At 38.1% G+C, this 27,238-nt stretch overlaps 1 protein-coding gene across 1 annotated transcript in view; it reads right to left on the reverse strand.

The window, feature by feature from the left end:
• LOC139959449 (guanylate cyclase 32E-like) overlaps positions 1-27,238 on the reverse strand; it is a 112,558-nt gene that overhangs the window by 82,695 nt on the left and 2,625 nt on the right. Inside the window, exon 2 of the mRNA XM_071957087.1 lies at positions 5,215-5,729. Within this exon, the coding sequence (XP_071813188.1) occupies positions 5,215-5,691 (477 nt within the window). The 5' untranslated portion in view covers positions 5,692-5,729. The remainder of the gene's footprint in view (positions 1-5,214; positions 5,730-27,238) is intronic.

Below are 27,238 nucleotides of genomic sequence, written 5' to 3' on the forward strand. Positions count from 1 at the left end.
GACATTAAATCAGCAATTATTTCCCGTATGGCCTACCATATACGTTATCCAAGATTCGTGAGACGTTCTATTGCAATCGGAATTCGTTTCGTGGAATGGGTAGGCCTACACTAAAATTAACTTCTCAACGCGAGTTCACGAGTCTTGAATGAATATTCGTACAACAGTATAGTGTACAGTATGACATTTTTCCGTCACTGCACTGTGTACACGGTTATAATACATATAGGTCTACAGCGCATGTGCGATGTACCGTGTACGAAACTTTCACTGTGCGATGTTATCGATTGATGCCTTCACAGAAAACTTCGATAAAATTAGATCATACAATGCTAGTGTGCCCAATATGTCTAAACCAATTCCAATTCCAAACACATCTACATATATTTACGAAAAGGTTCGGGTAATTTTGAACGAATATATCTTCGTTGCAACGAATGGATGCAGGCATTTTGGTAACCTCGAAGTGAAGTTTTCTATTGTGATGACGTAACTTTTCCGACCAATCATGAGCGAGTATTTACACGCAATTGCAAACCTGTTTTGGAAAGATAAATTCACGTCCGGTCCATATGCTAGTCGAAAGCAGGCCGAGTCTGAGATCAGGTATAGAGAGCGGGACACCAAGAGAAAATGTTCGAAGTCACTCTATGAACTATGCAATCTCTCTCCCTCCCACCCATATGCACGTAACTGGTTTATGCAGGGCATATATTCACTGTTCATCTATTTAATTGAGCTAACACAGTTAAGGAATTTACAAAGTAAAATGTCCAATCAGATTAGTGATGGTCTATCCTATTCAAAAAAGAACTGAATGGTAAACGTTCAGGTATCATGAAAAGATTCATGTAACAACAATTTTAAGAGTAGAAATGATTTTTTCCCCCAATGACAAATATTGTGTCTTTACGGTAGTGGAACAGGTGATACTCAGTGGCGTGTGCCAAGGGGGGCGGGGACCGTGCACCCTACCACACGTCGCCAGTCGGGGGGGGGGGGGGGGGGGGGGATTCAGCCGGGAGCGGGAGATGGTTCAGTCGGGGGATTCCTTGCATTTAGCCAGGGAAGTGTTAGACGGGCCTATATCCCCCCGTTTTTACTCTCTTTTTTTTTATTAGTACAACCTTGCTGTTAGGGCTACTTCTATATTGATAGTCTAAGTAGGCCTCAGAATGCATCACTAACGTTGTGTTTTTCTTGCTTTCTCTTTGGAAAAGGCGGGGGGGGGGGTTGGAAGGGGCCCTGACCCCTTACATGGGTGTTACATGAGTTAATCGATAGTTGTTACATAGGGGCCGGTTTTCCCAATCCTCCTCCCCACTACCAGAATGAAAGGAACTTAGAAGTAACATTGTGCATATTTAAGTAGCTCTGAAAGGAAAGTAGTGCTAAAGACATAATAAGAACTTAAAATTTCAAGACTGATTTAGCTTGTTGCCTGGGATTGCTAGAATTGAACGAAGCATTTTGTAAAGGAAGGGTTGCTGCATTGGGGTTATTGAAATCATTTCCTCGAGGAGGGGGAGGGGTGTATGGGGTCCTCCACCAGAGATAAGTAACAGGTCAAAGGGTGCCTTTTCTGAGGCATAGAATATAAATTATAACCATATAAGTAGCCTTAAACATATTTTGCATGTAAGAAGCCCTAAACGTATTTTGCAAATAAGTAGCCCGAAACGTTATTTGCTTACATTTTTGTATGAGGTTAAAAGTAATAAGAAGGGGTGGTAGTGGTCCCTTGCTTCTCAGGCTTAATGCAGAAAGTCGCCCGTCTGAACTATTTTACTCCGACTGACGACCAGAGGTGAGGGCATGGCCCAGCACCCTTTGCTCGTACCATTGCCCCTCAGTAAAAAAAAACCCTAAGGGTCACTTTTGATATAAAGTAAGTGCTTCGTTTGGTGAAATATACTCTTTTCCATTTTATTGATCGATAAAAGAAGGACCCCCCCCCCCTCCCTCAGTGTGCATATATGAGAGTAGCTGAGGACTTGGACTTTAGAGAAGATTTATATTTCATAGAAGGATCCTTCATTTTCAAACTGGACTCATTTGAAACACTGGAGGGGAGCTTCTACGTATATATACTGCCTAGTAGCGGGCACAAGTGGGTGGGGGAGGGCCACGGTTCAGTCGGGAATTATTTATAATCAGTAGGGAAGAATTTGACCTTGAAATCCCCTCTTTTTATATCCGTACACATAATTTTTAGTCTAAATATGTGCACAACAAATACACCATTTTAGGACTAAATGTTTATTTTTCTGTGGGAGGACCCCTCATACCCCTGTATGGGAGTTGGCTTCTGTGGCCCAGTGGAGTAGCCTACCTCGTCCTTTACATAATCATTGATTTGCATCAGGCCCTAAATCAGTCGGTGAAATTGTTTCATTTAGTATTATTCATCAGTGCAAACTTGTCTTTACATAGGAGTCGATTACAATATCCCCGGATCAGCACCCTCCCCCCTCCCCCCTCCCCTTCCTTTATAAAAGCATTGATTCCCCGCTGGTCCTTACATAATCCTTACTAAATCAGTCGGGAAAATTGTGAACTTTGGCCTCCACGATCGAAATCCTAAACAAGCCACTGCTGTGTTTACGCATTGATAGTCTCTTTTCCTCCTGTCCGCATTATTATAATAAAATAACATCCTTTGTAACAAACTGAAAGAATACGCACAAATAAGGAAAAACACTTTGTTCATTAGTGGAATCAGGTACCAGTGTAGCCCTCAACAAATGGTTCTCCTGAATTAGCCCAGCGCATCCTTGCTTTGAACCATGGATGTGCTATAACTTGGTCTTTCAATTTACCGCATGCAGTTTGTTTGTGTATATATCGTCCTATATTGTTTGGTGTTTTTGTACGAATTGATTGTAAAATGTACACACTTTGCACAGTCATCACACCAGAAATCTTATTAGGCGTTGTATTGAAGAAGCCTATTAAGTCTAAATTTCCCTCTGTCCGTTTAGCGTACTTGAACCGCATTGATCACATGCTCTGTACACTGAGTATAGGGGATATTATACAACGGAGTTATTTTATCCGGTAGGATGTTTTAAACTAAACTATAATATCCCCCCGGATAAAATCAGATCACGGGTGACCCACAGTAACAATGCGGTTTGATAACCAGCTGTATTATTACAATTTACCTATTTGAAGTCGAGTCCCTAGTGCTTCTGAGTAGTTAACATCCCTCGCACATTACCACAAGTCCATGTACAACTTGTTGAGATCCCAGTACCCAGTACTATAGTGTAACATTATTTGGAATCTGAGTACAAAGTACGAGTAATGTTGGAGTAGCGCTATTCATTTAATTATTCAAGAACCTGAACCTGCAACTTTCTGTTATCATCTTTAAAACTGGTTTTCATTAGTTCAATGTAAATCATCACCTTGGCAAGTATGACGTTGACGTGTAAGATTTGGCGTGCGATATAGTGCGTGTATAAATGTATGCGATGTTGTAAACAAGATATCTCAGACGAGAAACCTTTCGGAATCGCAAACTTTGTGTGCGGATGATCCATATATTTAAATGTCAAGAAACCTATTGTTTTTGGTGGATATCAAAGGTCGGCAGAGTTCAAAATTTATGCAATATTTGAAATATTGTGGGTTACTTGACTTAATCACGGATTTAGTCAGTGGAAGCCCTATACACATAAGATTATGCTTGCCTGCTTTAGTGAAGGTCAAGGTTTATTTGAGTTCAGCGACTGGGAAAGGGCGGTTGGCCGTTTGGGGATTCTGGTATAATAGCAGTAACTTATTACAGCAAATTTCTGTAGTCATTTATGATCCATGGGGGTACGCTGGACAATTTGCAGTAAGTTGTGTTAATCGATGAATTCCTTTGTCACGATGACATCATTCACTTTACTGTTGCCAGATGTATTGACAAGATATCAATAAATTTTAATAAATCATATCTTCGCAATACAAAATGCCAGGAGGATGTAGCTTTATCTAAAGATGCAGCCAAATGTCAGCATGTTCATACAGCAATCAACTTCAACCACCTGAACATATCTGCAACTACAGGTTGGTTTTAAGAGGTTATATATTGTTTGGTATGATGTAGCTCGGTCTTTGGTTTTCAAATTTTCGCTTTTTAATTTGGGAAGGGGCGCCTCATTACCTCACGTACCACGAGAATTTCTGCAGACGTTACCTTGGATACACTCTCAGCTTAGCTAAATAGCTTACCCTTTGCCTCTCGGTTAATAAATTCGGGTCATTACTTCAGCACGAATCTCACGTTTGTTCGTCTCTGTGCATAACGCAATACACTGCATTACACAATAAACATCTGCAGGTTCACTAGAATTTGCTTTTACCAGCCAAAGTGTATATACAACAGTAGTTTAATGTGTGTAATGAAGAAGGCTTAACGCTGCATGCAGTAAGGATTTATTGGAAAGGTTAAACGGTGAAAGCATCATTGCCATTTATATATAAAGTTACAGTACACACGTTATATCGGCACAAATACATTGGCAAATATATTATAAGTTTATAGTGAGTCAGTGAGCAAAGATGAATAGCGGCCACTCCGAGAGATCTACATGTCAACAGCGTGACAAATCGAAAAGTTGTTTACTGAATTCATCCGTTTAAGAAATAACAAGGTTAACAGAGCATTGCAATGACCCTTATAAATTAAATTCCCGCATTTAATAAAATCGTCAAATTGATTGGTGAGCACGTGAACCTCTTTTATACACATTAATACATACTGAATATGAAATAGAATTTGGCCAATAAGGGAGAGCCGCTTTCTGTGCTGCTTAAACTTATGCTGGATAGATTGGCCTGACACACAATAAATCCTGATACTTAGTAGGCCTATGGCTAGAATATATCCTTTCATAAGGCAAGGCGCGTTTTGCAGAAAGATCCAGATTACTGTACAATAAAGCGGACAAGGTCCGCAACCCCAAGAAGTGAATTGGGCCTACTCATCATGTCCGATCATATTTGATAAACAATTTTGACTTGTAAACAATTGGAGCCCCACTCTGTCATTTTGCAAATGTTATTCATTGAAATATTTCATCTATAGGCCTAGATTAACTCCGTCTTTATTCAAACTTGCAGCTTATATCTATTACAGAGTATTGTAATACTGTCAACAAACTGGCAGATGTATTGCAAAACATTTTGTAACTTACTTAGGAATGCAAATATTATACTCACGTATGAAATAATTGGTAAGTTAACAGCTGCAGCAAATCTGGCTTCTATGTCGCAGGTGAGATCTGGTCCAAAAAATGCTAACACGCCCTCTCTGTGGAGCTGCGCCATTTTAAGCAGGCTATCCTTTTCTTCACCTGTGGTATTTCCAAAGTAAAATGAGACGTTATATTCCGGTAAAATGTCAGGATTTTCGTTGATATCTTTGACGGCTAGTGTCATGGCACCGCTGATCTGTACAGCAATGCGATCAACCTCGACCTGACCTGTTGCAATATACCCCAAGCGTATCTCTTTCTGTTCCAATAACTCCAGCTGTCGTATGTTCGCAACAGGTTGATATTCCAGGTACGGAATGCTTTCTTCTTCCTCGTAGACATAGTTTGGTGCCGTGGTTATGTACTGTGCTCCAACCATTACCAACAACATCAGACTATCAAGTATAACGAAATAGCTTCCAATCATCTTCAATCTGAACATCTTGCCAAAGGCGAGAAGATAGTTGTCGATTTCTTAGCCTATGTCGGTTGTGAGAGAAACGAAGAAAACTGTTTGGTAAAACACAACAGATATACGTGTTAAAAGCTTGATACTATCTGTGATTGAAATTTCAAAAATTCCTTTCTCCTTTGAGTTGCACGTATGCTGCTTCAAGCATCGAACACACGATTTCCACAGCTAATGCGGAAACTACGTTCAACTCAAGCCGTTTTGAAATTCAAAATTATTAATCAGCCAACATTAAAATGATCTCACACATATAGCACACTGCAAGATTTCGTGCTAGTAAACAGCTGAAGCACACACAAATCTAAAAGCTGCCTCTTTCGGCGATGCTGACAATTTAAATGAAGCGAAGATTCTTGTTGTCGTTCGAAAGATAATAAACGGACATGCGCAAAATCAACCTATTAAAATTACGAGCGCTTCATAGACAGACGGGGAATGAGGGAGAACAGAGTGTGAAAATGGTTGATTTTGTCCACATTATAAGCATACGTTTGAATATGTATGCTCTTAAGATGTATAAATCTGCCCTTGATTTAAAGCGGTGACCAAACTGCATACATTCTTGAAGCGCTAACAATATAATTCGGCGATTCATTATTTAAAGGCAGGTGTACACAGTAATGATTGATAACTTCTGCAGTAAGAACGCTACAATTTGGATATAAGATGCACTGGATTATTACTATATGTCTTAATAATGTTATTCCAATTACTTAATGAAGGCCCCACACTAAATATACTGGTAGTTAGCAAAACAAGCCTTGGCACGTTTATTTGAAGGTTCTATAAACTGTTTCAAACCCATCATTTACATATAACCTGTGTACATTATGATAATCCATATCTTCTTTGTTTGTCGAGTTAATAATATGAACATATTATCTGTATAGTCATCAAATAGGAAATTGATGTTAACACAATCATTGATGTTATTCATTCTCAACTTGGTTGCCGGTTTTGTAAGACTAACAGTATATATAATAACACCACTGCAGAATAAGACTGGATTCAAAGCCATTATAGTATTGACTAACTATTGAGAAGAGGATGTAATGTTGATGTATATAGTCAACTCAGACAGCTAAAACACATCTATTTCTGCGTGTGCTGTTATAATATCGTGAAATGTGAATAATATATGTATACTTCTGAGTATATGACTACAACATTTTAGGTTACTATGTTCATATTAGGGAAAATTCATATTCTGAAACAAATCTTTGCATACAATTTACTCTATATTATCGATTAATTGGCTTATTTGAGGGACATCGTCAAATGTAGATTGTCGGCATTTCTTAATGGCAAAATAAAATTGGTGGAAATGGATTTTCAATTGACTTCTGCAATTTTAGCTTTTTAACTGGAAACTTGGTAAAAGAATATTTAAATTCAGGCATGGAAAACACTCTTGTCACAGAAGAAAGAAAATGTGGTGTAATTCTATTAATTGTACAAACCGGACAAATTTCTCTTATTACCTATCGGTACCAATTTACTCTCTATATACCCAAAGAGGATCCCGAATTGTGAAGTGCTTAACATAAACTTCACTATATGCAATACTGCAGAAATGTTGCACGTTTTAGGTAAGAATATATATCTATCAGCAATATTACTGGTTTCAATCAAAGTGGGTTTAGTGACACTCGCCTTGTTATGGCTTGAGTTTAATGAATAAGTAATGAAGTGAATCGTCGACTCTGAAGTAACGTCTGACTGTGTTAATTGAAAATAAGTTAATTTCGACCCTTGATTACCATCATAGTTGGTGAGCGCATGTTGTTCTGTCTTCATTTTGTGGCAATGGTTTGTCCTATAAGTGTTCCCTTGTTGTAAGAGACGAAGCCATGAAAGACCGGCAAGTACTAAGATCATGTTATAGGTATATAAGTATAGTCAGATCGAAGTGGATAAGATTAATTCAGAGTTCGGATCCTTAGTGATCAGTCTCAGACATGTAGGGTTTCATTTCTTTACCATTTTCAAACCCTATGATTTATGCCTTTCTTTACTGTTAATGGAGCGCGATTTGTCTCAAAAAGTATAGCACCGCAGATTTTATTCGAAGTAAAATCCATGCTGTAGACGATTGTGTATAAATAGATCGTTCGCAGTGGGTTGTCTTGTGTAAGAATGGTATACAATGTACATATAAATCTGTATTCCTCAGTGATGAGAACTACATGCCCGTGTTTACTCATTCGCATACGTATTGATCAGCATGTGTGACTAATAGTTCTGATTTTAAAAGTCATGCCGCTTCCAATTTTCAAAAGCTTAACGTTTTTCTGAATAAAGATAGATCTGGTTTTGTCAGTCTGGAACGGTTGTGGAATTACACCGAAAGGTTAAGTGTTCTAAATAGAAGAGACTTGCTTTAAGTGCATTTTTCTTGTTGTTTCTTTCACCAGTTTCCCAGATCCAAATGACTTCATGTTCACGATTGACTTAAAAGATGTTTATAGATTAAGAGTATCACTTTGAAACGTTTGCATCGAGTATACTATAATAAATCAAGGGTAATTTGAAAAGGTCATTTCAAAAAAATATGTGTTGAAATCTGTTTTTTTTTTCATTTAATTTAAACTATCTGCTTGACAAACTTACGTTACCACATAATTAAACCCTGACGCAACTTTTTGACAGTATAAAGTAAACCTGTTTATAGCACAGAAAGCAAGAACATATGTCTGTTTATTGTAATACCTGCAACTCTCGAATTGCCTAAAATCTTATTTCAATGCATCAACACAAAAACTTAAAACTATCATCATTTAAGGAAAACAAAAGCATATTGATGAACACTCACTAGATATAGCTAATGATGTGATTCAGCGATTATGACGCATGTAGGACAAGAACCCCTCAAGTCAACAAGTATATAATTTACTTCTGCATAATTAGTTAGATCTTGTGAGCTACGCATGTACGAAGCCTTTCACGCTGTCAGACAATCAATGAGATTGTATTGTCATATGCCCGTAGAAACAATTTGCCCGCTGCCGCGACATTGGCATAAAGCTCAGTTTGGTTGATAACTAACTTACAGTAGGTGATGCCGCCAAGGACACTATGCCCCATGTTAAGGACAGTTGAAGGATACATTCGTTAATTGTTATTTTTCATTATTAGTTCTCTTGTTTCAATATGTTATTTTGGAAGCACAGGTTTGTTTGATTGTTACTGAGCATCATAAAGCACAGTGATAGCGTGTAGTGTGATGCATGATATAATATGGATGTTATACGTGCAGCATTGATAAGACATGTAGACTAACGGTGTACATCTTGAATATTCACCTATATACAAAGCTAAAACTCTTGTGTAACTTGAGTATTTTCATAGGTAAGATGTCGGTTGACTGCAGACTGGTGGGTGGTATCCTACTTATTACTATAGTATATACGTACTGTGTTTATTTCAAGTTCAAATTTTCTGAAAATACTGATAACTGTTGTACCTTTTGCATTTATAGTGTATTATATTTGCTACGGCTTACATCATATCGTGTGTGTAATGCCTGGGAGGCTGATAAAACAGGATAAATTTAAGAGTCTCAAGTATTGTGCACAATGTACTGACCCAAATAGGCACGAACATGTAGTAGCGGTTAACGGGTTGCATACTATGGCCCTGCAAATCCAAACCACGTGGAATAAAATATTAATTTAAGAAAAAATAACTAACACAAAACAAAAATTTCTTTGGTTATGATGGCGTTCTTCACCTCACTCATAGATTAAAGACCATATGTTAATATGGCAACAATTACACAAGGAATACTAGTTAGGATTACAAATGTTTTTAAAGGTTCTTGATATGCACCGCAATAATTTTCAATCATTAAAATGATAGAAAAGCCTTCTATAAACGAGAGCCCTAAACATCAGCTCTCCGCCAACGTTCTTCAGGGTCGTGGCAGATACAATGCAACAGTGATGCCATCAAATAGTTACCCCAGTGCTATAACCTATCTTGTATGGTTCTATGGTTGTTCCGATACCTGAGATCCAAATAAAGAAATAATCAATTTGTTGTAACAACTTCTGAAACTGTTGTGTGTCCAATCACAAAGTCATGTTAACGTGTCATTCCTACTTTAAGATATGCAATCACACTTGGGGCTAATAATTTACCCTACAAACCCAAGTTTAAACATTACATAAGGAAAATCCTTGAAGTAAAATAACAGGCTATAATATTGCTCAAAAATAGGAACATTGACTAACAAGCACTATATATATATATATATATATATATATATATATATATATATATAAATCTTGCTCCTTTTAGGAGTTTATAGGTTTGAGGACGTTCTTTAACGTTAAAGTGTCTCTGGAATCGGAACAAAATTAACATTTAAACCACTGCCATCATTAAGTCATGCAAAGAGCTTCATTGTATTTGTCTAGGTATTTGTAAAACCTCCCTTTTACATAAATGTTTTATTCACACTTGGGGCTAATAATTTACCCTACAAACCCAAGTTTAAACATTACATAAGGAAAATCCTTGAAGTAAAATAACAGGCTATAATATTGCTCAAAAATAGGAACATTGACTAACAAGCACTATATATATATATATATATATATATATATATATATATATATATATATATATATATATATATATATATATATATATATATATATATATATATATATATATATAATCTTGCTCCTTTTAGGAGTTTATAGGTTTGAGGACGTTCTTTAACGTTAAAGTGTCTCTGGAATCGGAACAAAATTAACATTTAAACCACTGCCATCATTAAGTCATGCAAAGAGCTTCATTGTATTTGTCTAGGTATTTGTAAAACCTCCCTTTTACATAAATGTTTTATTCAGACTGGCTCACGACTTCAACCTTGTGTGTGAATGAACATTAAATCTTTGATATTCTTTAGATGGTATTAGATTTATGTCTGCTGTGTGGCAAAGTTGTACATTACATGTATCTTTATCGCATAGACCAGTGTTAGTGATGCAGGGTCGAGGCATTACATATATATCTATCACATAGACCAGTGTTACTGATGCAGGGTCGAGGCATTACATATATCTCTATTGCATAGACCAGTGATGGTGGTGCAGGGGTTGAGGCATTACATATATATCTATCACATAGACCAGTGTTACTGATGCAGGGTCGAGGCATTACATATATCTCTATTGCATAGACCAGTGATGGTGGTGCAGGGGTTGAGGCATTACATATATATCTATCACATAGACCAGTGTTAGTGATGCAGGGGTCGATGCATTACATATACCTCTATCGCATAGACCAGTGATGGTGGTGCAAGGGTCGAGGCATTACATATATATCTATCACATAGACCAGTGTTGGTGGTGCAGGGGTTGGTGTATTACATATACCTCTATCGCATAGACCAGTGTTAGTGATGCAGGGGTCGAGGCATTACATATATATATCCATCACATAGACCAGTGATGGTGGTGCAGGGGTTGGTGTATTACATATACCTCTATCGCATAGACCAGTGTTAGTGATGCAGGGGTCGAGGCATTACAGATATATCTATCACATAGACCAGTGATGGTGGTGCAGGGGTTGGTGTATTACATATATCTCTATTGTATAGACCAGTGTTAGTGATGCAGGGGTTTATGCATTACATATATATCTATCACATAGACCAGTGATGGTCGTGCAGGGGTCGATGCATTACATATACATCTATTGCATAGACCAGTGTTAGTGATGCAGGGGTGAGGCATTACATATACCTCTATCGCATAGACCAGTGTTAGTGATGCAGGGGTTGATGCATTACAGATATATCTATCACATAGACCAGTGATGGTGGTGCAGGCGTTGGTGTATTACATATATATCTATCACATAGACCAGTGATGGTGGTGCAGGCGTTGGTGTATTACATATATATCTATCACATAGACCAGTGATGGTGGTGCAGGCGTTGGTGTATTACATATATATCTATCACATAGACCAGTGATGGTGATGCAGGGGTCGATGCATTACATATACCTCTATCGCATAGACCAGTGTTAGTGATGCAGGGGTCGAGGCATTACATATATATCTATCACATAGACCAGTGATGGTGGTGCAGGGGTTGGTGTATTACATATACCTCTATCGCATAGACCAGTGTTAGTGATGCAGGGGTCGAGGCATTACAGATATATCTATCACATAGACCAGTGATGGTGGTGCAGGGGTTGGTGTATTACATATATCTCTATTGTATAGACCAGTGTTAGTGATGCAGGGGTTCATGCATTACATATATATCTATCACATAGACCAGTGATGGTCGTGCAGGGGTCGATGCATTACATATACATCTATTGCATAGACCAGTGTTAGTGATGCAGGGGTGAGGCATTACATATACCTCTATCGCATAGACCAGTGTTAGTGATGCAGGGGTTGATGCATTACAGATATATCTATCACATAGACCAGTGATGGTGGTGCAGGCGTTGGTGTATTACATATATATCTATCACATAGACCAGTGATGGTGGTGCAGGGGTTGGTGTATTACATATATCTCTATTGTATAGACCAGTGTTAGTGATGCAGGGGTCGAGGCATTACATATATATCTATCACATATATCCAGTGATGGTGGTGCAGGGGTTGGTGTATTACATATACCTCTATCGCATAGACAAGTGTTAGTGATGCAGGGGTCGAGGCATTACATATATATCTATCACATAGACCAGTGATGGTAGTGCAAAGGTCGAGGCATTACATATATATCTATCGCATAGACCAGTGTTAGTGATGCAGGGGTCGAGGCATTACAGATATATCTATCACATAGACCAGTGATGGTCGTGCAGGGGTTGGTGTATTACATATACCTCTATTGCATAGACCAGTGTTAGTGATGCAGGGATGAGGCATTACATATACCTCTATCGCATAGACCAGTGTTAGTGATGCAGGGGTTGATGCATTACAGATATATCTATCACATAGACCAGTGATGGTGGTGCAGGGGTTGGTGTATTACATATACCTCTATCGCATAGACCAGTGTTAGTGATGCAGGGGTCGAGGCATTACAGATATATCTATCACATAGACCAGTGATGGTGGTGCAGGGGTTGGTGTATTACATATATCTCTATTGTATAGACCAGTGTTAGTGATGCAGGGGTTCATGCATTACAGATATATCTATCACATAGACCAGTGATGGTCGTGCAGGGGTCGATGCATTACATATACATCTATTGCATAGACCAGTGTTAGTGATGCAGGGGTGAGGCATTACATATACCTCTATCGCATAGACCAGTGTTAGTGATGCAGGGGTTGATGCATTACAGATATATCTATCACATAGACCAGTGATGGTGGTGCAGGCGTTGGTGTATTACATATACCTCTATCGCATAGACCAGTGTTAGTGATGCAGGGGTCGAGGCATTACATATATATCTATCACATAGACCAGTGATGGTAGTGCAGGGGTTGGTGTATTACATATACCTCTATCGCATAGACCAGTGTTAGTGATGCATGGGTCGAGGCATTACAGATATATCTATCACATAGACCAGTGATGGTGGTGCAGGGGTTGGTGTATTACATATACCTCTATCGCATAGACCAGTGTTAGTGATGCAGGGGTCGAGGCATTACATATATATCTATCACATAGACCAGTGATGGTGGTGCAGGGGTTGGTGTATTATATATACCTCTATCGCATAGACCAGTGTTAGTGATGCAGGGGTCGAGGCATTACAGATATATCTATCACATAGACCAGTGATGGTGGTGCAGGGGTTGGTGTATTACATATACCTCTATCGCATAGACCAGTGTTAGTGATGCAGGGGTCGAGGCATTACATATATATCTATCACATAGACCAGTGATGGTGGTGCAGGGGTTGGTGTATTACATATACCTCTATCGCATAGACCAGTGTTAGTGATGCAGGGGTCGAGGCATTACAGATATATCTATCACATAGACCAGTGATGGTATGGTGCAGGGGTTGGTGTCTCCTTCAAATGCAGCGACTATCACGATGAATGAAATGAAATTTGATATACATCATCAATATGGGCTTTCAGGCGGTGAATACACTTTATAATTTTTTTTTTGATGGAGTAAACGTTCTTTTATCCAATCAGCAAACACTATACATACGCAGACACAACGACGGCTGTTAGCTAAAACGCATACTGTGTTGCAAAATCGAGACCGGTCTAAGAGAGGTAAGAGAGTATTTGTGATTATGTGGTACACGTTTATTGACTGGGGTGTAGGATGCACCAATATGGTGTCCAGGGGTGATTTACAGCCCAAAAGTAGACATGTCAGGAAGAGGAATTACTGTGAATTTTATTTGGAATGTATCTCCTCTCCACTCCCTTCTTTCAAGTTATAGAGGAGTGGGTGAATACACTTCCTATATATGCCCCCTCAGTTCCATGCATTGTTGGGTTTTGGATTTTTGTCCTCATTTTGGCATCAAACGGCTCTGTCTTGATCTCGGTTTCAGACAGCAAGACTCATGATAATGTCGCGAAGCCGAGTTCGTCACGATTTCGTCAGGAAACCCGTGCTTCAAGTATATTTATAGCATTACTTACTTACAACATTGCTTTTAAAGATAAAGGAATAGTATTTGAATTGCAACAGTGAGCCTTTCTCTTAATTCATGTTGTTAAACATTGAGCATGTCCTTTGCAAATATACATCTAACAATGTGCCATCTATATATGTAGTCAAGCTGATACACTTTATAGTGTTAGAGATGAATGAAGAAAATACTACACATTGCTTTAAAGTGTACTCGACGAGTCTAGTCCTCTTGTCTTTTCAGTTCTAGACTAATGTTTCCTTTAAATTTATTAATTGTAAACTGCAATTGCTTATAGAACGACACAGAGTTTACTTGGCATAAACTATATAGAAAGACTAGAACACTTTTACATGCCTTGGTTATTTTCTGACGAATCAATTATACCAATCGTCAATCGCCAGTTGTGTTAGTCATTATACCCCTGAAGCCTTTGTTATACCCCGGCAGCCTTTGTTATACCCCGGCAGCCTTTGTTATACCCCGGTTTTGTTATACCCCGGCCATTGTTATATCCCGGCATTTGTCATACCCCGGCCTTTGTTATACCCCGGCCATTGTTATATCACGGCCTTTGTTATACCTAGGCCTTTGTTATACCCGGCCTTTTTTACCACAAATCATTCTCCCTAAAATTTTACTTATATGCCGAATCAACCAATCTAAACTACAGCTATACTGCACAGTACTGTAAAATCACTCACACTATGCAGGAATCGATTTCGAGTTTCTTTGTTTTTTGTTTTTCACATAAATATTTACAATGTGAAGGGAAGGCTTTTGTAAAGCCTATACTGGCTAAACAACACAGAAGACTCCCAAAGTAGAAGAAGAGCAAACAAGGGAACAAAAACGATAATAATATGTATATGTTTCAGTTAACACTAAATCATAATTAATAAGAAGTAAGAATTTATTAATACGGCATTTTCTACATGCATATGGAGCTTGTTTTCTTAGTTTTTAAAGCATTTGATAGTGAGTTCCGTGTTTTGGTTGCACGGTGCGTGTATAATATGAGTTATAATGTGCGTCGGTATACGTTCTTGTATTATGATTATGGAACTCTCAGTTACTATTTATAAATGTCGAATACTGTTTGGTAATAATCCATTCCAAGCCTTGTATGTTAATGTCGCAATAATAATATCATCTAGTTTCAATAAATTGAGTTTCTTAAAAAGTGCGCTTGTATATCCAAGCGGTGCTGCGTGAGATTTATGACGTAGTATCTTGTAGTATCTTGATGTGGCTTAAATGTGAACTGCTTGTACCAGACCAAATAATCAAGCAGTATACTTTAATTTGATGCTATTAAGGTTTGATAAAGCATTCTGGTATATTCTGGGGGAGGAAATGTTTTAGCTTCGCTAAAATTCTTACACCACTTGCGACGCTGGGCGCAAACTTTTGTAATATATGGTCACCATGCATGCATGAAAGTTTACTATCAATATTAATCTCTATAAATTATTAATATATTATCGTTAAAATTGCTTGAGTTAAATTGTTTGGTGTTATAACCACAGTTTGGCTGCAGTGTGATAGTATTTAATTAATTGATCCATTAATATATCTTGATGTTTTTACCACAGTTTTGGCTGCACTGTGATAGTAATTGATTAATTGATCCATTAATATATCATTGTTAAATTGCTTGAGTTAAATTGTTTGGTGTTATAACCACAGTTTGGCTGCAGTGTGATAGTATTTAATTAATTGATCCATTAATATATCTTGATGTTTTTACCACAGTTTTGGCTGCACTGTGATAGTAATTGATTAATTGATCCATTAATATATCATTGTTAAATTGCTTGATTTAAATTGCCTGAGGATTTTACCACAATTTCTGGCTGCAGTGTGACAGTAATTGATTACTGTTAACTGTAGGCAACCTTCAGGTTTTTTCTCACCCACTATAGTAAAAAACAAAATTTGTTAACTGATTAAAAGGAAAACTAGAAAGCTTCTGTGGTGATATATTTGTAGCCAACATACTTTGAACAGTATGATTTATCCTATCCAAGGGGAGGCCGAGCAACAACATTCTCCTTGCTGTATACATTGAAAGCTCAACCAGTACATTGCTCAGCTCACTATTCTACAACTAACATAATGTTATACCTGCAGAAAATATGAGAAAATATCAAAAGTTGTTGTCAATACGTGAAAATGGTGTAAAATATTCAATACATGAATGATACCATATATGTGTGACGGAAAGTAAGAAATTATCAATAGTTAATAGCTGTGGGCCTATATTAAAACTGAGAACATCACCATGTAATTCCAATAAAAATATTAACTATATAATTCTATAAAGCTTGTTGCGTTGAATCCATTTATTCCGTATTATATATCCATAGCTAAGCAAATGATATTTAAACCAGTTGACGTTGTAACCAAAAAAATGTTCTAAAAATCTAAACAAACGTGAACAGTGTCACAACTGCCTTAACGTAACCAAAATGTGACATTACAAACTTGCTATTATGATTTTACTGATTGTTAGTTGTTCAATCTCAACTTATTAATGGGCCTATTTCCATTAATTGTCAATTGCGTAACGGAGCATGCATAGCTCATGATTCTAACTTGATAAAGCCTCTATTGATTGGACGCATATGCCTATGAAAGCTAAGCGCCCTCAGCCCTGGCCAAAATATGGCGACCATGTTACCTTAGATCACTAGAGTCTTATCTTTCTCTTATTCAGTAGGCGTTGCTTCTTATCAGCTGACTTTAACCTGTATGCTAAAGATTGTATATCGTCCAATTAACTTTGATTGGTGCGTCTCTCGTGTTTAAATTTACATTTCTCTAAACTCAAATAATACATACTGTACGGAAAATAACAATGTTGATTGGAAAGTGTGATTTCTGCCTATAAGATGAGCGAATGTTTCGAACATATATCACGGTCATGTTCCAGACTATAAGCACCAGTTGTTTGTACCAAAGAGTGATCGGCTACACATACCTTTGAACGCGGAAATAAGGTCAATTTACACATTATTATTTACCAGATTATTTACCACATGTGGGTGCACCGTGCTCGGACAAGGAACAGCTGTCCTCACATGCATGTTAGCAAACACTGCAGCTTCTCAAATATGTTGAAGGACATCTCACATTTATGTTGGCAGACATAAATTGTCACATATAAGATGGCAGACAAAGGTCCTCACATATATGTTGGCAGACATAATTTCTCACATATATGTTGGCAGACATTAGTTCTCACATATATGTTGGCAGATATAGGTCCTTACATGAATGTTGGCAAACATAAATTCTCACTTGCATATTGGCAGACACAGGTTCTCACATATATGTTGGCAGACACAGGTTCCCTCAAATATGTTGGCAGACATCGGTTCTCACATATATGTTGGCAGACATAGGTTCTCACATATATGTTGGCAGACATAAGTTCTCACATATATGTTGGCAGACATAAGTTCTCACATATATGTTGGCAGACATAAGTTCTCACATATATGTTGGCAGACATAAGTTCTCACATATATGTTGGCAGACATAAGTTCTCACATATAAGATGGCAGACATAAGTTCTCACATATATGTTGGCAGACACAGGTTCCCTCAAATATGTTGGCAGACATCGATTCTCACATATATGTTGGCAGACATAGGTTCTCACATATATGTTGGCAGACATAAGTTCTCACATATATGTTGGCAGACATAAGTTCTCACATATATGTTGGCAGACATAAGTTCTCACTTGCATATTGGCAGACACAGGTTCTCACATATATGTTGGCAGAACACCTAGTATTGCTATAGAAACGTCACTAGCACTCAAGGTCGAATTTGGATTCGAATCGTAGTCATGCAGGCGGATGAGTGTGGGTGTATGTATGTGTATGTGTGTGACGCCTTGCTTGATATCTCAAATAAGGGAAGCTTGGACCAAGCTCATATTTGGTGTGTAGGATGTTAAAGGTCATTTGGGGTCACCAGGGGTCAAATTACGAAAACTTTGTAAACAATATTTCTAAATAATGGGGAGCTTGGAGCGGATTGAGTAGAAAAGCCTATTGTTTTTTGAAGAGGTGAAATATCATTTGGAGTCACTAGAGGCCAAATTGTGGAACCTTGTTTCCTAATCTACCGTATTTCCCACAGACCAGCCTAGGTAATAACACGTGCGTTACGCCTCGCCTAAGTATATGAGGCTGTTGACAATTGGAAATAAGCTTATGGGCATCCGTAGAATCCAAACAATACTCGCAGAAAATACCGTACCCCATAGCCTTCAGCGCGTCGCTCCGGAGCATGCAAAAAGGTGTACTCTTTGTACATTCAGTGGTACTATTGGAAAATTTCCGTCGGATTTCGCAATTGTCGAGATTCACTGCCAAATAAAAACTTCAGGTTTCGATGTAGTTTACGAAACGTAACTGTCACTGTCACTGTTTTACCCTAAATTTACCAGAGTTGTATCCCAATTGCACAACAGTTTTCCCTACATGTCTTATTTATAATCAGTACACCACAAATTACCTTAAATTTCACCCATTGGTGGATTGTATCATAATTGGGCTAGTTGAAACATACAACAAAGCAACTCATACTGTATGTCATGATGTCTTATGTATATTATAGCATACTGTTTTATATGCACCAGATTTTATATGCACCAGATTTGCTGCAGTCAAACATGCATGACAACAATATAAAGGGTAAACAGTTTTACAGTATATGTTATGTACAGTTTTTTCAAGTAAAATAAGTATGTGCCATAATTTTATTCTATAGGGCTACTGTGGCAAATTTAAAATGTGTTATACCAATTTAACCATAGTTTACCGCTGTAAGACTAGGGTACATTTTTTTGCTGGGAGCATATATAAAAAAAATCTTATATCCTATATAGGTGATACATTATTGTATGCATGTACTTTTTAACTGTTTGACCAAATTTTCCTGCCATTCCTGGACTTGCCGTCCTACTGCTTTACCTCAAGTCTTTTCATAGTGTTTAAAAGCTACGTTTTGTTGTCTTGTTACTATTTTCTAACAGTTTTACGTCTCAAAGTTCTATGTTACATGAACGAGAAATGAAGAGACCAAAAAAAAATTGTTGTCATTTCTTAAAAAGGAAAGTTCTCTGACGAAAAGTCCGTCAAAGCTGACCTCATCGTGGTGTCAGAATGGCTACCAATTTCTTTTAGTGCGTGAAGTAGAGCTTTGTCTGGTAATTTTTAAGCCATAATGCCCTCTCATGTGTCATATTTAATTGCCTGTTGTATAAACTACATGTTTCCACAAAACTAGTTATGCTTGAAAACATACCCAGTAACAAAGGACCCTGTCTCCTGATGAAATCAAGGCTCCAACGGCTGATTACTAGCAACCCCGTGTACAATTTCAGGAGGGTGAATTTGAAGGGGCACTTGCAGGGCTTGTAGTCTTTGCAGTGGCAGGGCTTGTACTTGGAGGAGCACCAGCATGGGTCCAACTTCTTAAGAGTCTCTAAATAGAATTGTTGCTGGTGATAAATGCAATCCAGTGTTGAGTGTCTGATTTCAGCGAGTAGTACTAAAAGTAGCGATTGTTACGATATGGCATTGCTTGCATGTATTGTTATGTGTGGATACCGGATGTACCAAATCGATGTATTGGCAGTGAGTATTTCATGATCTCCGGGCTACCTTATGCCCCTATCCACACAGAAAAGTCATTTCACTGCCATGAATAGGCCCTCTTATCATTCGATATATGCATGGAGTTCCATGATATAAGCAATTCAATTACATTAGTTTTATTACGCTTATAGTTATAGCATTCACGCAATACGTGCCAACGTGGAACGGGACAGTTACCACTTTACTCGTAACCTGTATTCGTAACCTGTATATATTTGCAGTGAACTTGACTTCGTTACAGGATGATATGAAGAGAAATGGATATTAATTTGTGGTAAAGGAGTTTTTTTTAGCATATATACTAGTTCTCAAAATTGGAAATGATGATATTCATGCCAAAAAAATCTTTTTTCTAAACAGTTCGAAAGTGGTTAACTTACGTTCGGAAATTACGGCATAAATTCCCTTTCTACTCCTTTTTTGTGTCTTTTGTCAATAATGATTGGATTAAACACCTTTCCTTCATCAAATTCAGCAATTACCAGACATATAAATTGGCTAATGACTGAGAAATCCAGCTTTGAAAATGATAAGTTTTACCTAATTAAATATTAATGAGGAGTGACGTCAAGAAACCCTGTGCATATCAACAAGAAAAGAAACCCCTTTTCGCACCGCTGGTGACTGACTGACAATGTGAATCGTTGATACCTCTAATACTTGGTGTGTGGATGCATCACATTGAGTAAAAGACCCCTATGCTTTTGGTGGAGGTGTATATTGCCACGTACATGTAGTAGACTGACCTGTAGTAACCATGCCATAGTGTAATTGCACCGCAACATAGTGGTTCGGGCAATTTACATTGTAACAGCTATTTCTGGTTTACAAGCAGAAGTCTAGTTCAATGAAGCCATCGAAACCTCAATGCGTTTCGCATTCTGGTTCATTTACGGATTCAGTGATCTGTAAAGTTTTTACTTTCTCTTGCTCCAGATACTTGTCATATTGCACTTTAAGAACATTATTGCTTCACCCGTGCCAACCGCAAACCTTAGTATTGATGGCCAGGCTCTGAAGATTTAAAAAGACTGCTTCATCAACACAAAGTGTGCTTAGATTTTATGGTGTCCAATGGGGATCTTAGGCGTTTTACCAGAGGGCGCCTTCATATCGTTCCTAACAGAGCCGTAGATACGGTTCTGGGTCCTAATGCGCGTGTTCTATCCTGTTACAGATTTCCATTTTTACTGACGCTCATAATTAAACTGTCTAGCAGACACATCAAAATACCTAAAAGCTTTCTGACTGGTTTACGACCAGACGTGTGTAACTGCCAAATGAACGTTGGCAACATTTTGTTGCTAACATGTGCTAGTTATCAGTAGTAACCAGATAGCAAAACTGCAGTGTGGTTTCGATGATGCTACATGAATGATCTTATATGAATGTGACACACTAGGCTGTAGAGTATAGCCAGGATGAACAACATACTTCAAAGTGGTCCAGTAAAATGCATTGAGATATGACAATAAATATTCACATTGGCAGCTTTTACCCGAGATACATATTTTTCTTGTATTCGGTATACAGACTGATCTCTACCAAAGACAACCTGCTTCTGCTCAAGCCTAGACAAATATTTGAAAAAGTAAACTCGCTATTTGGGAACCGTGACTAAAAATATACTCGCGAAAATGCAAAATTCACTCGGCACTATGATTGCAGTTCAAGTCTCCATAGTACAGATCTACGACATTAATGCTTTATGTGAACAAAGGTTAGGCACTTGGGCAGATACATGGTGCTACGTAATTGCACATTGGAAAATCATATTTCTGTGCAGTACAAATTTTAAACTTTCTTCCATCAAAAGTAAGTGTTGAACAAAGTAAGGCCAATAACATCATTTCTAATTGCCAACAGCTGCCTCCTATTCTTATGAGGCGTAAAGGCCCGGTCACACTACAGCGATATTTTATCGAAATACGGTCCGATTTTTCCGATTTAAGGCCGAAGAGTGAGGTTTGTGGTAGTGAATGTAATGAATGCAGTAGAATATTCGAATACCTACTTCAAATCTGAGGGGTTCTAGAACTGACTACATTCTGAAGTGACGTCACATCGAAAAGCGATAAAAATCGGAAGAGAAATCGGATAGCTAACCGATAAAAGGAAACGGAGTCAATATCAAAAGTTAGGAGAGGGCTATTCCACATCGGAATGGCTCAACAGATAGCAAATCAGGTCCTTTATCACTGTGGCTAGAAGACCCGAACGAAAAACTGTCTGTTTCGATTCCTCTGGGAAAATCGGATAGTATTCCGATAAAATATCGGTATAGTGTGACCGGGCCTTAACGCACGTGTTTTTCACTAGGCTGGTCGGTGGGAGATACGGTAGATTATGAAACAAGGTATCCACAATTTGACCCCTGGTGACTCCAAATTATCTTTGACCATCCTAAAAAACAATAGGCTTTTTCTCTACATGGACGGTTCTCTTACACACGAAATATGAGATTGGTCCCATAGAGCTTCCTTTCTTGGGATATCGTGTTTACAAGCGAGGCGTCACACACGCAAACACACGCACGCATCCACACACACATACACACACATCCGTCTGCGTGACTGCATAGGTTATACTATTATCATCGAAACCAAAACCGTAACCCAATGATTCAGACTGAACTCAAACTTGAAATAAGACAAAGAGATTAAATTCAATCTCAGCTTTCTTGAAATCGGTCAGGAAGATAGCACCTGGGATACCCTAATCCGTAGAATAATCTCATTAAGATTGTTGTACACATTATGATGTCTCATATACTTAATATGTTCCCCGATAAATATATTTTTGAAAACACCCGTTTTCTTCGCCATTGCGACAATCATATTATCGTTAAAAAGTTATAAACAGTTAAGTTTTCTGCATTGTCAGGTATGAGATTCGTGGTTCTTTGAATGTACCCTTCATCACTAGAGAACTAGTTTAAGATCTCACAAAAACTGATGTCAGGGTTTATTCTGTGTGTGGCGTCATTTGGTGATGTTAAAATGTGACATTTGACTTTGATCATTCATAGCAGTGGTAAAACAAAGTGTCCCGCCAATATTGACCTACCTCATTCATATGCATCAGCAAATAACATGAAACAAACAGATAGACATCGTACACAAAAGTTTCCTGCAGTATTTATATAAAAGATTGTTGGTATGACAAAGAATGTCCTACAACTCTTGTTTGCCCTATGTTGCAAACAGCTCTTAAACCGCCGTTGGGCGCAGGCCTGACGACAAATGGTTCAGGGGTGACAATGGGGGGGGGGGTCTGGGTAAACTTGGATGAAATCATGTATTCTCGGTTTCATGATACAACAGTGTAAAAGGAAGTACCTTGGTTCTGAAGCGACAAGCGAGTTGTACACATTAGCATGACACGACAGCACGACACATTTGTATTTTCTATTGTCGGTTTGACATGTTAAACTTCGTTACATCTTGACGAAAGTGACCAATTATCGAGTTGACAAGTTACGCTAACGTTACATCATGACGAAAATCACCAAATGTGTACATAACTTGACAAAACACCAAGAATATTTGTCAAGTTGATAAGTTACGATAATATTATAAATTTGGAAAAAGTTGTCAATTGTCGAGTTGCATGCGTTTTACTTATCCTGACAACACGTAAGCGTTTCGATTTTCGTCGAGTTGACATGTTACGATAATATATCTTGTCAACTCGACAAACATCACATGTTGGACCAATCGTTGTGTAAACTAATACGATTGGTTTATATATGTCGCCTGTCCATTTGGAACCACCATAAGGAAGAATAAAGACTTCAAAAAGAGGGGCCAGTGCTGGCTCTCGACGCCATCGGTTGTAAGGGCTTGCTTGTTTTGTGTGTGATGATATATACTCCTAGAGACTCGAACGAGTGACATTCTGTAGATGTACAGGTTAAAGCTCGCCTATATAGTAAAGAATAAATTACGAAAACAGAACAGCCATTCGATTCCTGTGGTAGCGTGTTCTGCCCGTCTTCGTTTGAATCATTGCAGATGTAAGCAAACAAACTGGCATGTAACTGTAATGATACAGGTAGTAGAGGCTTATCTTTAATTATACTTAGTATTTAGTTTCGATCCCGCCAGAATGCTTTTCATTCATTCTATATAGTTCACAACGGTTCACCTCAGCCTCCGTATAGTAGACATTTAGACAGCCAGTTCATATACTAAGTGTGAAAACTGTAGCCAAAGTAGAAACTTAAAAAACTCGATAGAAGAGAATGTAGTGTATATGTATTTTATGAGACCGTCTCTCAGGAGACCAAACGACGTGTCAAGCTAAGGAACTAAGCTATGGGCAGATGAAATCTTACTCTTTTATCCTCAAGGGAAATAAATGAACGGATTCGCCTGACTTCTTGTTGTATGCTAGTTTCAGTGTTCCGCCTGATTTCAGTTCCATAAAGCTATACAGAGTATATACTCGTACTATTTGTTCACAGGAACATCTGTATGATATCGTCTTCGCTTAGTTGCTCCTATTAGTCTGCGGCCTGACACCCAAACTAATGTGGTGAGTTGGAGGATGTCATATTCAGGTTAGGAAACACATATCGGAAGTGAGGGCAGCAAAAGGTGGTTTTCTCCATATCATTGTTTAAAGGATACCGGTGTCTCGTCAACAAATGAAACATTCGTACTTAAAAAGCATATGGTAGACCAATAAGACTTTATTCAGAATCTGCTTTTTCTTTGCCAAAGACTCCGCAAGTGTAGGGAAAATGTAACCCATGGTGCAATGGTTCTTGGTATTGGACATTAAATAGTTTATAAACTTTTGTTTTGGCGTTTACCATTTTTCATGCCTCCCTTCAAGTTGCATCATCTCTCGACCTGTGTATATATATATAAGTAATTCAAATGTGGATGTATGATGCCATTAACGCCATCAGTCATAGTATTTGGACAAGCTTAATCACAATTTGGCATCCATACATTAATTATTTTAGCAACTAACTCGTTTTAGCACCTTAGCATATTACCAAGTACCCGGTATTCTGTTTAAGGTACAAAGAATTGACAACCGTTTGCGTTATGCTGCTGAAAATATCGAAATTGGGATTTCAACAGGGCATTTTGAACGTGTTCACGGTGTCTTTTTCGCAAGTATAGGTATGGCTACAATGTAACCTACAACGGTATAGGCCTCCTTTACTAATACAGGAAAGAAGATGTTTATCAGTCAGTCTTATGCTACGAATCCACCCAGTTGAAAAATTATGATTCTAGTTTTTGGACAATTCTGATTATACACCCCCCCCCCCATCACACGACCCTAGCAACGACTGTATTTTCATAAATATCGAAAATTAAAATGAGATATCAGGTAAGATATATGAGGATTCCGACGATGTATATCAGCATGTTATAGAATTATATAAGTATATGACGAGTTACATAGGAGCGTATATATACCAGTATATATTACAATATGAAATGTGTTTTCCCAGAAAATGAGTTAGGTCGTGTCGTTACGTATGAGCAAGCTTGATACAGACTACAACTTGATGAATAAGTTAATAAACTGGTAATGCAGAAATATCTCAATAATAAGTTAATTCTAATGCAAGGCTACATTTTCCAATGTATAGCCTCCGAACCCTTCCCTTGGCATCCTTTCATGGTCTAGAGACCTAACCCTCCAGATTGAGTTAGATCTGAACATGGTCAAACTTAGACCTGATTCATTGATTGAAAAAAATAAAAAACCTAATGAATTATGTAATGAATGATTCCCACAATAAATTAACCATGAATTAAGAACTTTATAACCATTGTTTAAAGCGCACCGATCCCTATTTTTCTGTATCTATCGCACAACTCAAGCGACAATGGTCGAATACTCACATTTCATTCAAACCGCACTTTCAAAATGATGTGCTTCACATCGTGTGCATATTTTATAGGAATTTTACGATGTTTCCATAGTTAGAGTCTGACTCTTATTACGCACACTAGATTTCATCTTTTGGTATCCTGAAATTAATTTTGATACGTTCATATTGCTTTTGACATGCTGATGCGATTTTCGACATTTATGAAGCAAACAGCATGTTTAAGCAGGCCTATAATTATGTTCAAATCCAATGTTTATTTCTTTTTGATCTTAGGCATGCCAATATCAAATTATGACGCGCTCATTTGTAAATTGTCATATTTATATCATACTATAACATGGCATTTCCATTGCATAACGCAGAGAATACTATTAACTTCCGGCTACTCTATAATAAGACGGAAAATTACAAAATGATGAGAATAACTGGGATGTATAAGCACTGGCGGCGCCGGGGGGGGGGGGGGGTGTGACCCATCAACCAAGAATGCGGGTTTGGAAATACCTCTTATGGATATGAAATTCCTCTTTCTGGCATGTGCTTTTGTCTCTGAAGTCGCTACTAGAGAACGCACACAAAAATATCAAATCCAACAAGTTACGGGGGCTTCATCAAACTGTTTGCTTGCCCCCGCCCCCCCCCCCCGCCCGCCCCCCCCCCCCCCACCGCAGTGTGGAATTCGCTGGTGCCGCCACTGGATATAGGAACATTCAGCAACAATGCAAATTCACAAGAGGAAGAAGTATGTATTCTTGTCTTCTAAGTAAGTATGTGCCTGGTGACTTTCGCTTAAGTATGCATGATAATATCCGGGATTTGGATTATGATCAAGACCCGTTCAAGCGAGATATAATGTCTATTGTATGGATTTACATGTACATGTATACCTAGCGGCCTAGCCAATCATCTTAATTGCTTTTATACCATAAGTGCTAGTCGGTGCTAATCTATAGCAAGCAGTGCCGCTTCTCACAGTGAACGTGCTTTAAGGAAGAATACCTCTATTGAAGCAACGCAATTTTTCGTTCATTCACCTTTAACGATCATGTACAAAGAGTGCCAATGTTGCTAAAATAAACCCTTCATGGCCTCACGAAAGTGAGATCTGGACGACGGGGAATCATTGAACGCTCGCAGCGTCGCCACAAGCAAAACAGTATATAGATGACACTGTAGCAATGTTGCAAAAACGAGCATGAAGAAACACTGACATAATTTTTGGATTGTTAGGTAGGCCTACTCAATATGCTTAACAACAGAAATAACCAGTATCATAGTACATTCACTGCATTGCGCCACAAGGTTTGATCAATGACAATATTAATAGTGTTCAAACTGATATTGAACTGGGATAGAGAATATATATAA

This window comes from Apostichopus japonicus, chromosome 19 (assembly GCF_037975245.1).
Source record: "Apostichopus japonicus isolate 1M-3 chromosome 19, ASM3797524v1, whole genome shotgun sequence".
In the NCBI taxonomy this organism is placed as follows: domain Eukaryota; kingdom Metazoa; phylum Echinodermata; class Holothuroidea; order Aspidochirotida; family Stichopodidae; genus Apostichopus; species Apostichopus japonicus.